Genomic DNA, 12,500 nt, shown 5'->3' on the forward strand with positions numbered 1-12,500 from the left:
ATCGGTGAATGTGATCTGTGTGAGACATATCTATTATTTTGACATGTGCCACTGACAGTTTCAGTTTCAGTTTCAAGCAGGTTTCAGAGTATAGGCAACACCACATGTATTTAAAAAAAGAAAAAAAAAAAGAAAAAGAAAAGAAAAATAGGCAGCAGATGCCTGACAAGGTAAACCGAACATGCTGAGCAGGCTCTGGAAGAAATAATTAACTGACTGGGTTTTTTAGAGTTTTTTTTATGTGTAGTCTATACATGCTATTTATGACTACCAAAAACAATATGGAGGCACAGTGACCCAGACTTAAAGTCCAGGTTTTGATTTAGAATGTGTGTGTGTGTGTGTGTGTGTGTGTGTGTGTGTGCTGTCATGTGCATACGTGTGTTTGAGATAGCTGCATTGTTTGAGCATTGGATTTTCAATCTGAGGGCCATGACTTTGACTCTGGTTGAGCAGGGTACAATGTATAGATCAATAGGTTCCTTCTTTCTTTGTGGGCTGCAACTCCCATGTTCACTTGCGTGTACAGGAGTGCGGTTTTATACATATGACTGTTTTTACCCTGCCATGTACTGATGTAGGCAGCCATACTCCGTTTTCAGGGGTGTGCGTGCTGGGTATATTCTTGTTTCCATAACCCACCAACCAAATGCTGACATGGATTACAGGATCTTTAACATGCATATTTGATTTTCTACTTGTGTATACACACAAAGGGGGCTCAGGCACAAGCAGGTCTGCACATATGTTGACCTGGGAGATCAGAAAAATCTCCACCCATTACCCACCAGGCGCCATTAATCAACTTAATGAGATTCGAACCCAGGACCATCATATTGAAAGTCCAAAGATTTAATCACATAACTATTGAACCCGTCATCAATAGATTAATGGTGAAGATTTCACACTATATTCTTGGTCACACACACACACACACACACACACACACACACACACGCAAAATCATACAGACACCCTGTTTATTTATCAATCTATCTCTCTGTCTAGGAACAGGGGGGAGTTTAGACAAAGCTACAAATGAATACACAAAAGCCCAGCAACTTGCCAACATACCACTATTACTTTTTTTGTTTTCTGTTTTAAGAAAGAAATTGCGAGCAGATATTGAGCAGCAGTACCCAGGACTGAGCAGTGGTGCCGTTGCTGATCTGATTCCTAACAAAGGGGACTTGACTCAGGTGAAACTGGAATCTCACTCTGAGGAACATTTCCTGGTCTACTGTTTCCAGAAGAACCCTGTCTTCTTTGAGTCATTCAAGAAGCTTTACCCTACAGGTACATACATGTCTCTGACCTCTTCCTTGTCTTAACCATCTCATATGTTTAGTAATTAAGTGTATTGTCTATATATATACTGTGCTTATTCATTGTTTATTGTTGTTGTTTTTTAAGTGACCACATGTCAGAAGTTGTGCATCTAAAAGGTGCCTCGTTTTGAAAGCAAATATTTATTTCCTAGATGTTGTATACATTGTTAAAACTTAACTAACTGATAAAGTGTCCGAAGCTATTTTGAGTTTATTCTTATGATAACAAGGTTGAATTTTAAATAAATTTGATTAATTAAAAGTTTCAGTACAAATTGAGAGTGTCTCAAGCAAGCTCTCAAAATTCAAATGATTTAAGATATGATGATGTCTTATGCTTGCAAAGTTGCATGCATGCAATGTGTCTCTTTTTATATTTTTTATCTGTCATATGTTTTGTTTTGTTTTGTTTTGTTTTTACATTTTGTGTAGTCTATTTTATTGTTCTTTTATGTGTGTTGTGTAACAAAGAAAAAAAAAATCATGATACTCGCACTCCATTTCAGTTAGTTGTCTGCCATATCTGCTTATGACTTGGTGTAATGTTGTGCTGTTGTGTTACAGTGTACACACTATGGAAGTTCCCGGACATGTTGCCGGTGTTTACCACTTACCCCCCTGTGTTCCAGAAGCTTCTGAAAGGAGCAGGTAAATCAATGCTTTCTTCTTTGTCAGTCTGCTTCAGGTGTGTCAGTTTGTCTGCAGGTCTGTCTCTCCTATGTCAGTCTGCTTCAGGTGTGTCTGATTGTCTGCAGGTCTGTCTCTCCTATGTCAGTCTGCTCCAGGTGTGTCTGATTGTCTGCAGGTCTGTCTCTCCTGTGTCAGTCTGCTTCAGGTGTGTCGGATTGCCTGCAGGTCTGTCTCTCCTATGTCAGTCTGCTCCAGGTGTGTCTGATTGTCTGCAGGTCTGTCTCTCCTGTGTCAGTCTGCTTCAGGTGTGTCGGATTACCTGCAGGTCTGTCTCTCCTATGTCAGTCTGCTTCAGGTGTGTCAGTTTGTCTGCATGTCTGTCTCTTCTGTGTCAGTCTGCTTCAGGTGTGTCGGATTACCTGCAGGTCTGTCTCTCCTATGTCAGTCTGCTTCAGGTGTGTCAGTTTGTCTGCAGGTCTGTCTCTCCTATGTCAGTCTGCCCCAGGTGTGTCTGATTGTCTGCAGGTCTGTCTCTCCTATGTCAGTCTGCTTCAGGTGTGTCGGATTGCCTGCAGGTCTGTCTCTCCTATGTCAGTCTGCTTCAGGTGTGTCGGATTGCCTGCAGGTCTGTCTCTCCTATGTCAGTCTGCTTCAGGTGTGTCTGTTTGTCTGCAGGTCTGTCTCTCCTGCGTCAGTCTGCTTCAGGTGTGTCTGATTGTTTGCAGGTCTGTCTCTCCTATGTCAGTCTGCTTCAGGTGTGTCTGATTGTCTGCAGGTCTGTCTCTCCTATGTCAGTCTGCTTCAGGTGTGTTGGTTTGTCTGCAGGTCTGTCTCTCCTGTGTCAGTCTGCTTCAGGTGTGTCGGTTTGTCTGCAGGTCTGTCTCTCCTATGTCAGTCTGCTTCAGGTGTGTTGGTTTGTCTGCAGGTCTGTCTCTCCTATGTCAGTCTGCTTCAGGTGTGTTGGTTTGTCTGCAGGTCTGTCTCTCCTGTGTCAGTCTGCTTCAGGTGTGTCGGTTTGTCTGCAGGTCTGTCTCTCCTATGTCAGTCTGCTCCAGGTGTGTCGGTTTGTCTGTAGGTCTGTCTCTCCTATGTCAGTCTGCTTCAGGTGTGTCAGTTTGTCTGCAGGTCTGTCTCTCCTATGTCAGTCTGCCCCAGGTGTGTCGGTTTGTCTGCAGGTCTGTCTCTCCTATGTCAGTCTGCCCCAGGTGTGTCGGTTTGTCTGCAGGTCTGTCTCTCCTATGTCAGTCTGCTTCAGGTGTGTCAGTTTGTCTGCAGGTCTGTCTCTCCTATGTCAGTCTGCTTCAGGTGTGTTGGATTGTCTGCAGGTCTGTCTCTCCTATGTCAGTCTGCCCCAGGTGTGTCTGATTGTCTGCAGGTCTGTCTCTCCAATGTAAGTCTGCTTCAGGTGTGTCGGATTGCCTGCAGGTCTGTCTCTCCTATGTCAGTCTGCTCCAGGTGTGTCGGTTTGTCTGCAGGTCTGTCTCTCCTATGTCAGTCTGCTCCAGGTGTGTTGGTTTGTCTGCAGGTCTGTCTCTCCTATGTCAGTCTGCTCCAGGTGTGTCTGATTGTCTGCAGGTCTGTCTCTCCTGTGTCAGTCTGCTTCAGGTGTGTCTGATTGTCTGCAGGTCTGTCTCTCCAGTGTCAGTCTGCTTCAGGTGTGTCTGATTGTCTGCAGGTCTGTCTCTCCTGTGTCAGTCTGCTTCAGGTGTGTCAGATTGTCTGCATGTCTGTCTCTCCTATGTCAGTCTGCCTCAGGTGTCTTGGTTTGTCTGCATGTCTGTCTCTCCTATGTCAGTCTGCTTCAGGTGTCTTGGTTTGTCTGCATGTCTGTCTCTCCTATGTCAGTCTGCCTCAGGTGTGTCTGATTGTCTGCAGGTCTGTCTCTCCTATGTCAGTCTGCTTCAGGTGTGTCAGTTTGTCTGCAGGTCTGTCTCTCCTATGTCAGTCTGCTCCAGGTGTGTCTGATTGTCTGCAGGTCTGTCTCTCCTATGTCAGTCTGCTCCAGGTGTGTCTGATTGTCTGCAGGTCTGTCTCTCCTATGTCAGTCTGCTTCAGGTGTGTCGGATTGTCTGCAGGTCTGTCTCTCCAATGTCAGTCTGCTTCAGGTGTGTCAGTTTGTCTGCAGGTCTGTCTCTCCTATGTCAGTCTGCTTCAGGTGTGTCGGATTGTCTGCAGGTCTGTCTCTCCAGTGTCAGTCTGCCTCAGGTGTGTCGGTTTGTCTGCGGGTCTGTCTGTCTTTATTGCTCTCTGGTTGTATCTTGGTCTGTCTGAAAAAAAAAATCAGAGGATACCATTTTAGTTATTTGCCAGCCAGAGCAGCTGTGAATACTGCACTAGTCTATAGAAACCTGGATGTGTTAACGGCCATGAACCCATCAATGCTTAAGACCTTTAATTGATTGCAAGCTCTCACAGCCTGAGCAGCATATTGGGTCTATGCACAGGTCAGGTATCTGCTGCCTTCCCCAGCTCACTTTTTTTTTTCTTTTTTTGTTGTTGCTGAAGCAGGTGTGGTGTAGCTTATGTGGATCAGTCTGCTTGCTTTGAAAACTTCCTTGAAACTGGAACTTGAATGGCTCGCAAGCACCAAATGGGAAAGCAATACCAAGTCCAAAGGCCCACAGAACTGTGTGACTTATGAATTTCAGTCGGACTGTACTGGACTGTACAGAAATTTTGTAATGACAGTGTTGTGGGGGACCCATTTTGGGTTTGAGGTTACGTAATGGTGAATATATTTTTGACTTTAGTTGATCTGCACAAGACATGATAAGAGATATTCAAAGACATTTATTTTTCCATAATCGTCCATTTTATGAACAAGAAGAAGACCACTATTCTTCCACAACAGTGTCGTCAGCTGTGGTCACAAATTCATATTATTATTGTTTGATTTTACAATACTAACAGCATCCCAAGTGACTTCAGTAATAATGTAATTCTGTATTTTTCATCTTTCATCAAATGACTTCAGTAAAACTGTAATTCTCTCGCTTTTTTTTTTTTTTTTTTTTAATTTTGTGTTTGGTTCCTGTAGTAATCTGTACCCTTCCTAAACTCTATCATCTAATTGTTTTTGACTGCTCAGATTGCATTCTTCTTTGATTGTTTATTTGCTGTGTTTAGATTTGATTGTTCATTTCCTGTGTTCAGATTTGATTGTTCATTCCTTGTGTTCATTGTTCATTTCCAGTGTTCAGATTTGATTTTGCGTTTCCTGTGTTCATCTTTCATTTCCAGAGTTCAGATTTGATTGCCCATTTCCTGTCTTCAGATTCGATTGTTGATTTCCTGTGTTAGGATTTGATTGTCCATTTCCTGTGCTCAGATTAATTGTTCATTTTCTGTGTTCATTGATCATTTCCTGTGCTCAAGATTTGATGGTCCATTTCCTGTGCTGATTGTTCATTTCCTGTGCTGATTGTTCATTTCCTGTGCTCAGATTTGATGCTGCCGGGAGTGGAGGTGAAAGGGGAGCACCACCCAAAGATGTTTGGAAACCTGCAGAAAGGAGACCTGTGTATTGTGCGTCTCAAAGGGAACAGGTGAGAGCCCTGGACATGGTTGTTTTGGAGTTACATTTGTATTGCTTTACTCACTGGTTGTTTGTTGTTACATCTGTGTAGCTTTGCTCGCTTGCTGTTAACTCACTCAGTACGGCCAGTCCTCTCTTCTCCTCTACACAGACCCCTCGGATGTCCAGTGGGTGTCTGAATGACCCAACCTTTAGCTTCCGTCATCAGAATTGTGGTATTCTTTGTCAACATTCACCTCTTCAGTATAAGAGCCTTCCGCTTGCAATATTTTGATGATGGTAATTGGGGTGAAACGCTGTTAACGTCGTCTCTTTCGCCGTTCGTATGGAGAGAGTTAATGTGTCATTGCTTCTGATGAGACATCGTTGCACATGTGTGTGCGAAGTAAGGGAGCCTCATTCTCAAAAGAAATTTTAAACTTACTTTGGAAGATAAGTGATGTGTTGATTACTATAAGTTGTGTGTCATTGCTGGACTCTATGGGCAGTGGTAAGGAAGATAACTGCTTAAAGAATAGAAGTTTGCTGTAGGTTTCGGTGGTTCTTTGTAGACCTGCATCGTTTTCAGTTAGATTGCTTTTAGACACTGTAAGTATGACAGGTTCATTTGATATCATTTCATATTGAGAGAAAATTCCTTTCATGGATGTAGAATTTCTGTCAAGAGTGAGGACTGCCTTTTTTTTTTTCAGGGCCCCTGTGCTGCTGGGAGAAGCATTGCTATCTGGGGAAGACGAAGAACTATGACAGGTTCATTGATATAATTTTATATGGAGAGAAAATTCCCCTTTTATGGATATAGAGTTTTTTTGGGTTTTTTTTGCTGCCCCATCATCTACACAGTTTCAGGGGCACTATTTTCATGCCGCTCATTCCCAGTCCCCCATACACAGCCACACCTGCCTGGGTTCGTCTGTCACAGTCACAGTGCCGGCAGTCCACAGGGAACCATTGATGTTAGGTCTCCAGGAGGCTGAGTCACTATGGTGGTGTTCGGTAGTGCCTGTTCTGATTTAACATACTTAGATCACCACCTGCTAAGCCCCCTACTAATGACAATAATGGTTTAGCAGCAGAGCCAGACTGTGTGAGCATCTCCCCCATAGTGGAGACCGCGACCACGTCCCTCCAATGGTAGTCCCCCATGAATCTGCCAACACTGAAGACCCTGACAAGACTCACCCCAAGTGTGGAAGTGGATGGGTATTGAAACTTTGGTGGATGTAGAGTTTGTGTGTCAAAGTGAGGACAGCTGGGTTTTTTTTGTTTGGTTTTTTTCCAGGGCTCCTGTGCTGCTGGGAGAAGCTTTGCTATCCGGAGAGGACATGTACATGTCGGCCATGAGGGGAAAAGGAGTTCGCACAATTCATATTTTTCAAGATCATCTGTGGTGAGATGATGAATGTAACTCCATCTGTCTTTTTTTTTTTTTTTTTTTTTAAGTATGCATCTGTCTAAATCTCTCTCTCTCTCTGTTTCATGGTCTGATGAAAGACTTGTAATATTTATTTCTGTATCTTATCCAGTCCTTTTGTTCTTGATTGTTTATAGCTTGTTAGATATTGTTCACATTCCCCTTCACGAGGGATGAGGCTTAGTTAATGTGAATAAACCATCTCCAGTCTTCAGTCTCTCTCTCTCTCTCTGTCTCTCCCCCCACCCCCACCCTCACTCTCTCTCTCGGTCTCCAAATATATATATATATACCCGGTATATATCCTCTCTTTCTCCATCATGGATGTGTCTTTGGGTGTGTAGCTTAAATTTCCTGACCACCAACACTGCAAGTGTCAGTATCTCTCGGTCCTGGTTAATGCTGGGATATTGTTATGAAAGGAAGCGTAGAGTACACACAGCCTTGTCACGCCGTCCCAAACCTGAAGGGACCTCCAATCCAAAGCAACATCGTCATCATCACCATTCTCCTTCTGACCTTCATCATCAGTAATTTCCATAGCATTCTCATCATGCTCCTCATCCTCCTCTTCATTTAGGTTCAGGACTATGTATATACATTCATACATACACACATACATACATATCTCTCTCTGTCTCTCTCTCTCTTTCTAATTCTCTCTCTCTATATATATATACAGAGAGAGAGAGTGTGTGTCTGTTTGCATGTTAACATTTTTTGCTTTACTTTTCCATAGATTTCATGTTTACGTTTTGATTATTATTGACAAACTTTCAATTGAGAATGAATCAAATAGCTATAAAAATATGACTGGAATAAAGCTTTGAATGGTTGGGGAAAAAAAGATTAAAATGATTCAAAACTACTGTATTTTAAAGGTTTGAAACTCATTTAGATCACCTGATGAAGACAAATTCAAGGTTCAGCCATGACAGAAATATTATCAGGATTGTGAGCTTGTACAGTTAGCCCTTGTGTGTTGTCTGTTTTTTGGGGTAACTATTGCATGCATAAGTTTGTAAGTTAAAGTCATGATTACTGTGCACATCAGTGAAGGGCTGTCACCTCACTGAGATAATGCTGAGCTCACAGATGAGGATGTCAGTGAAGGGCGTCACCTCACTGAGATAAGACAGAGCTGACAGGTCAAGATGTCAGTGAAGGGCTGTCACCTCACGGAGATAAGACAGAGCTTACAGGTCAGGATGTCAGTGAAGGGCTGTCACCTCACGGAGATAAGACAGAGCTAACAGGTCAGGATGTCAGTGAAGGGCTGTCACCTCACGGAGATAAGACAGAGCTTACAGGTTAGGATGTTAGTGAAGGGCTGTCACCTCACTGAGATAAGACAGAGCTCACAGGTCAGGATGTCAGTGAAAGGCTGTCACCTCACTGAGATGAGACAGAGCTCACAGATTAGGATGTCATTGAAGGGCTGTCACCTCACTGAGATAAGACAGAGCTAACAGGTCAGGATGTCAGTGAAGGGCTGTCACCTCACTGAGATAAGACAGAGCTTACAGGTGAGGATGTCAGTGAAGGGCTTTCACCTCACGGAGATAAGACAGAGTTAACAGGTCAGGATGTCAGTGAAGGGCTGTCACCTCACGGAGATAAGACAGAGTTAACAGGCTGTCACCTCACTGAGATAAGACAGAGCTTACAGGTGAGGATGTCAGTGAAGTGCTGTCACCTCACTGAGATAAGACAGAGTTAACAGGTCAGGATGTCAGTGAAGGGCTGTCACCTCACGGAGATAAGACAGAGCTTACAGGTCAGGATGTCAGTGAAGGGCTGTCACCTCACTGAGGTAAGACAGAGCTGACAGGTCAAGATGTCAGTGAAGGGCTGTCACCTCACAGAGATAAGACAGAGCTTACAGATGAGGATGTCAGTGAAGGGCTGTCACCTCACGGAGATAAGACAGAGCTTACAGGTCAGGATGTCAGTGAAGGGCTGTCACCTCACTGAGATGAGACAGAGCTTACAGGTAAGGATGTCAGTGAAGGGCTGTCACCTCACTGAGATAAGACAGAGCTCACAGATTAGGATGTCATTGAAGGGCTGTCACCTCACTGAGATGAGACAGAGCTCACAGATGAGAATGTCAGTGAAGGGCTGTCACCTCACTGAGGTAAGACAGAGCTGACAGGTTAAGATGTCAGTGAAGAGCTGTCACCTCACAGAGATAAGACCGAGCTTACAGATGAGGATGTCAGTGAAGGGCTGTCACCTCACTGAGATAAGACAGAGCTTACAGATGAGGATGTCAGTGAAGGGCTGTCACCTCACTGAGATAAGACAGAGCTTACAGGTCAGGATGTTAGTGAAGGGCTGTCACCTCACTGAGATAAGACAGAGCTCACATGTCAGGATGTCAGTGAAGGGCTGTCACCTCACTGAGATAAGACAGAGCTAACAGGTCAGGATGTTAGTGAAGGGCTGTCACCTCACTGAGATAAGACAGAGCTCACAGGTCAGGATGTCAGTGAAAGGCTGTCACCTCACTGAGATGAGACAGAGCTCACAGCTTAGGATGTCATTGAAGGGCTGTCACCTCACTGAGATGAGACAGAGCTCACAGATTAGGATGTCATTGAAGGGCTGTCACCTCACTGAGATGAGACAGAGCTTACAGGTGAGGATGTCAGTGAAGGGCTGTCACCTCACTGAGATAAGACAGAGCTTACAGGTGAGGATGTCAGTGAAGGCAGAGCTTACAGGTGAGAATGTCAGTGAAGGGCTGTCACCTCACTGAGATAAGACAGAGCTCACAGATGAGGATGTCATTAACAAGTAACCAAACTGCACTCTACAACTGTGACTTAATTTTTCATGTAATTTTTTTTTTTTTTCAGACTCAAAGCACGGTACAGTGTTAGCATGAACATTATGTATGGCTTATACCATGTTTTTTACGTGTGTTTTTTTTCTATGGCTCATATCATGTGTCGTTTTTTCTCTCTCTCTCTTTTTTTTTTTTTTTTTTTTTTTTTTTTAACAGGGAGATGGGAGACAAGTCCATGCCTCCTCTTATCCCAGACGACGAGCCTGATGAGGACGACAGTGACGACAGTGACGAGGAAGACAAAACAGCGGACGATGAGGAGCACCAAGAGGAGGGAGTGAGCCGATCTCTGCAACAGCTGAGCGTGGGAGATGGGGAGGAGGAAGGAGCTGCTGCTGTGACGAACGGCGCTGATGACAGGAGTGGGGCTGGGGGAGGGGAGGCCGGCCAGGAGGAGGAGGTTGGGGAGGAGGAAGAGGAGGAGGAGGAGGAGGAGGACAGGGGTGCTGCTGGAGGGGAGACTGCAGCTGGCAGTTCTGCTGGCCCAGGTCAGACTTTTGACTGATTTTTTAATTTTTTTTAATTTAAATCTGCTGAGGTTGATGAATTTACTGGGGGGGGGGGGGGGGTTGTTTTTTTTAATTTATTTTTTTGGCTTGAGTGTATGCATATCTGTATGTCAGCATATCTGTGTATATGTATGTAATGTATGTGTGTGCGTGTGAGTGTGTGCGTGTGTGTGTATGTATACATGTATGTATGTATGTATGATTAAATGTATTTACATACATGTACATACATATCTAATTTACTTGTCCATTGATTGACGGATTCAAGTTTAGATGCATACATCTATTAATTTCGACAAACTCGTTGATTTTTTTTTTTTTTTTCAATCCTTTTCTAGTCTGCAGTTAACATCTGAATCCATCATTGTCAGATCAGACTGACTGTGAGGGAGCCAAGAGCTGAGATCATATTCAGCTCGTGTTCATTCAGTCAGTGCATTGTTGTCTTCCCTTGATGTGGATCTGGGACGCACTGGTTTGTGTGGAGACTGTCCGAGTTTAGGGTCAGAGGGATACAAAGTGCAAGACCCAGTCTCAGTGAATAACAACTCTCTGGAAGATGGACGAAAGGTCACAAGACAAGACAAGACAAGACAAGACAAGACATAAGGAGATAAGGCAGGTGCTTATCTCCTGTCCTCAGAAAGAAAAGATCTGAGAACATCACTCCTCTTTTGCAACATCTCCATTGGCTCCCTGTCTCACATGGAATAAAAGTACAAGATCAGCACTCTATGTTATAAATGTATTCACAAATTTGCCCCTTCCAATCTCTGTGGCTGCCTTCACCTCTACACCCCATCTTGCTCTTTATGATCGGCTTCCGATCCACTCTGTTTGCGCGTGCCGAGATTCAAACACTCCGCTGTCGGCTGCCGTTCATTCTCTGTCTCTGGACCTTGCATTTGGAATGAACTCTCTCTTTCGCTTTGTCAGGTCTCTGCACTCAGCTCTTTGAAGTCTGGCCTTAAAACCCACCTCTTTCCAAGATAGCCTCCCTCCCGTGCCTCTTCTTTGTCTTCAATTTCTCAAGTTTAGATTTAATGCTTGAGTGTGAATGACTGGTGTGAAAGGGCTTTGATTTGTCTCTGCTCAAGATTCAGCACTATATAGATACTAATTGTTATTATTATCATTATCATTAATATTATTATTATTATTATTATCATTATTGTTATTGTTATTATCTCTTGCTCATTCCTCAGTGTAGGTTTACACAGAGGAAGGTTTACACAGATCTTGCCCACCCCCTAACTCCCAAGGTTATTAGATTTCAGAAAGTTATTGAGTCGTATTCATTTAGATTTAGAAATGATGTGAGCATCACAGCTGTGGTATGCAGCAAAATCTTCAGAGCAGAATATAAGGAATAGATTGTGTTATTCATAAACTGCTCCAGCTTTAAGTCTTCTTGGCTTTTCAGCCGATATGGACGAGCTCTTACGACGTTGTTTCAAATGGGCTATCAAGGGCCGGGTCAGCAAGAATGATCTCCCTTTGTTGACGTCAAATTTACTCAAGGGTTTCATGCAGCCATTTTGGTAAGTATGAAGAATCTTAAGATCTTTAAAAGAACAACAACAACATAATAAGTGGTGAAATGGGTGAGTGTGTACATGCTTGTGTTTGTGTGTGTGTGTGTGTGTGTGTGTGTGTGTGTGTGTGTGTGTGTGTGTGCATATACTTGTGTGCACATGGGTGTCTGGGCATGTATATATATATTATGGATATGCATGAGCTTGTGCTTTGTATCTGTGAAATGCATTTCATGTATCATTAGATTTATTTGAAAGAAAATAATGCTGCATATGATTGCTTGTTCTTTGGTTACAAGCTAATTTATATAGAATTTGGAAAGTAACATGAAGTCACAGAATCAAATGTAGATATCATTCATTGGTATTTTGGGTAGGTACTTACAAACAGTATGCATTCTATTTATTTGTTGCTTTTTTTTTCATATTGCATAGATGTTGTTGAAAATAGGGGGAACAACAATAACAGCAAAAACTCTCATGAAGACAGAAGAGCAAATCTCACTTTATTCCCATTGTGTATAAGCTATAGGTATTGTAGAAAATGATCAAAAAGAATTCGGCTGAAATCACACTAGTGTTTTGATGATTTTTTTTTTTTGTTTTTTGTTTTTAGATGACAAGTGTTATATGTGTATATATATATATATATATATATATATATATATATATATATATAATTTTTATGTGACACAACA

The 12,500-nt window shown here is 43.0% G+C and overlaps 1 protein-coding gene and 1 long non-coding RNA gene across 2 annotated transcripts in view; both read left to right on the forward strand.

Moving 5' to 3' along the window:
- LOC143295486 (uncharacterized) overlaps nt 1-12,500 on the forward strand; it is a 365,664-nt gene that overhangs the window by 165,260 nt on the left and 187,904 nt on the right. The window lies entirely within an intron of this gene.
- The window catches only part of LOC143295480 (eukaryotic translation initiation factor 2D-like), a 28,086-nt gene that overhangs the window by 389 nt on the left and 15,197 nt on the right, over nt 1-12,500 (forward strand). The window contains exons 2-7 of the mRNA XM_076607198.1: nt 1,106-1,296; nt 1,893-1,976; nt 5,401-5,503; nt 6,776-6,883; nt 9,915-10,246; nt 11,691-11,808. Coding sequence (XP_076463313.1) covers nt 1,106-1,296; nt 1,893-1,976; nt 5,401-5,503; nt 6,776-6,883; nt 9,915-10,246; nt 11,691-11,808 — 936 coding nt within the window. The remainder of the gene's footprint in view (nt 1-1,105; nt 1,297-1,892; nt 1,977-5,400; nt 5,504-6,775; nt 6,884-9,914; nt 10,247-11,690; nt 11,809-12,500) is intronic.

Source organism: Babylonia areolata, chromosome 20, assembly GCF_041734735.1.
Source record: "Babylonia areolata isolate BAREFJ2019XMU chromosome 20, ASM4173473v1, whole genome shotgun sequence".
NCBI lineage: Eukaryota > Metazoa > Mollusca > Gastropoda > Neogastropoda > Buccinidae > Babylonia > Babylonia areolata.